This window comes from Gekko japonicus, unplaced genomic scaffold, assembly GCF_001447785.1.
Source record: "Gekko japonicus isolate JY-2015 unplaced genomic scaffold, Gekko_japonicus_V1.1 scaffold165, whole genome shotgun sequence".
NCBI classification, from domain to species: Eukaryota; Metazoa; Chordata; class Lepidosauria; order Squamata; family Gekkonidae; genus Gekko; species Gekko japonicus.
In genome coordinates, this window is record NW_015163097.1 from 1592576 (window position 1) to 1595056 (window position 2481).

The 2481-nt window shown below is 58.0% G+C and overlaps 1 protein-coding gene across 1 annotated transcript in view; it reads right to left on the reverse strand.

The window, feature by feature from the left end:
* Positions 1-434, reverse strand: part of HHEX (hematopoietically expressed homeobox) — a 14443-nt gene extending 14009 nt beyond the window's left edge. Inside the window, exon 1 of the mRNA XM_015406641.1 lies at positions 68-434. Coding sequence (XP_015262127.1) covers positions 68-434 — 367 coding nt within the window. The remainder of the gene's footprint in view (positions 1-67) is intronic.
* Between the last annotated feature and the right edge of the window lie 2047 nt (positions 435-2481).

The following is a 2481-nucleotide window of genomic DNA, read 5'->3' on the forward strand; positions in this document are numbered from 1 at the left end:
CCCCTTCTGGCCCCGGGGTGCGTCTCCTCCTCCCCCCTCCACCGCTGCGGCGCGGCTGGCTGCTTACCCAGGTGGTCGTGGCGCAGGAGGGCGTGCGGGTAGTCGCCGACGGCGCGGGGAAAAGAGTAGAGCGGGCTGCCGGCGGACGCGCCATAGGACGCGGCCCCGTAGGCTGCGGCGGCGGCGGCGAGGTGGTGGTGGGAGAAGGCCGGGTGGAGGGGGGTGGGCTCGTAGACGGGGCTCCGGTAGGAGGCCACCAGGCTGGTGAAGGAGGAGTTGGGCGAGGGCAGGCTGGGCGGGGGGGGCGGCCCGGGGGCCCCTCGGCCCAGGATGTCCTCGATGTAGAAGGGCGTGGGGTGCACCGGCTGCAGCAGCGGGGTGGGCGCGTACAGGGGAGGCCCGGCGGCCGGCGGCCCCGCCGGCTGGTATTGCATGGCTGGTTGGCTGGCTGGCTGGCTGGCTGGCCGCCCGCTCCGTCCGCCTGGCCCCGCCGCCGCTCTCCGCCGAGGCGCAGGGCACTCCTCGAGGGTCTCTCCTTGGCCGCCTCCTGCCTGGCCGCCGGTTTCAAGCGGGTGGAGCCCGACGGGGGGGCGGAGCCGCTCCCCGCCCTGCCCTCCGGCCGGCCAATGAGCCCTCCGGGCAGAAGGGGGCGGGCCACGCCCACCGCCCCGACCACGCCCCCTCCGCCCCGCGGTGCCAATCCACAGCCCCCCCGCCCCCCCAGGGAGCCACCACCGGGCGAATCCACAAGCCCGGCCGGGGAGGAAGAGGGGGAAAGCGCGCTCGGGCCCTGGAGGGACTCGAGCAGTGCTGGGCGTGGCCAGGAGACGAGGCCGAGGAGGGCACCCTTCTCCTTCTCCCCAGGGGCGGCCTCGCTCCCGGCATCCCGTTGCCCTCGGAAATCCCCGGAGCATGTACAGAGCATGAATGGCCCGACTCAGCGGGAAGCAGCTGCAGGGCTTCAAGGGCGAATCGCAACCGGCTCGTTCCCTCGGTCTTCGTGAAGGCCTCCAGAGGTCCCCTTCCTCCGCCTGCCTGCCTGCCCCTTTCTTCTCCAGCCCGAGCAGGGGCCGCCAACGCGCAGAACCTCAACCGCCACCCTGGCAGGGAAGGCCAGCGAGGGGCGTGTGTCTCTGTGTCTATCTGTGGGTGCTTAATGCCTGCTGAGCGCCTCCCCCTCGACCGAAGCAGATCCAGGACTCGACGATTCTCTAGGGATCCATTCAGGGACGCACTCCGTTTTTGTCGCGGCAAAGGTCAGAAGAGAACATTTTCACCTACACTCGCAGCACGGCTTGGAAAGATCCAGGGGAGCCCCCGGGAAACGTCGACTTGCATTGCGCCAGTGGAGTGGGGACGGCACCCTGTACACTCTCAGAGGCTTTATTTATTTATTATTTATTTTATTCGGTTTATACCCCGCCCTCCCCAATCCCCGCCCTTTTTACCAGGACCCCCGGTCGGGCCGCTAACCTGGCCTGTGGGCAGCCTTTCCGCTCCAGGGTCCTCTCCTGCAGGCCTGCAAATTGTTGGGTATTACAAGTTGAAAACACTCAGTATATCTGGGGTTAGATGTTTGTTTATGTTACAGGAAGTCACATGTTTTTCATGTAACCAAAGTTCTTTAGCTGTAGAAAGCCCGGGAATTTTCTCCCTGATCTAGGAATTTGATTGGGACTAAAGTGTCAAGGTGTATTACCATTTTATGGCTTCTCTTCCCGTCTTTGTTTTTAGTGTTCTGAAGGAACAAGACGAGTAGCCATAATCTCCCTCTTCTAGTTTTGTCTTTGTAGCGTAAGGATGTAGTAGATTTTGCTCTGTTGTTATTTTCATCCCAGTTACCCTTCCAATTCTAGAATTTAGTAAAAACTTTATATTTTAATCACACATGGACTCTCAGTCTGAATTATCTTACTCTGGCTCTGCTGGACTATCTTATCTCTGCTAAATAACATTTTTTCAATATCTCACTATCACCCAACAAAGGTTATGGGTGCCCAGATCGCTTCAGCTGCGCAAGATAGCTAAGCAGAGTGCAGCAGCCAGACTTTGAGTCAAGAAAAATCATGTGTGCTGGAGTTTTCTAAAACAGAATTTTTGTCTTAACTCGCATTGGATTTATGAGATTCAGACAACATCCTGTTTTCTTCATGAACTTGTGGGACCAGACTAGACGCCTGTGTTTCCAAGTTGGAGAAAGCCTGTACTGTTTAATCTGAGTTCGTCTTCTTCCATGCCGAGTGAAAGAAAGAAGGAAAGGGGGTGAGATCGATCCTGGCCGTTTCTACTGAAAAGCTTAATCCTGCACTCACAAAAGATCGCCCATTGCCCTCATCACTCTCAAGTTTTGGTAACATGTTAAAAAGGAGAAATCATTATGTCTGCAGCTAAGAATCTTGCTTTTTTCAATATGCCCACCTTAGACTCAACTAATTTCTCTTGGTGGAAGAGATCAGTAAAGAATGCCCTTCAAGCTCATGG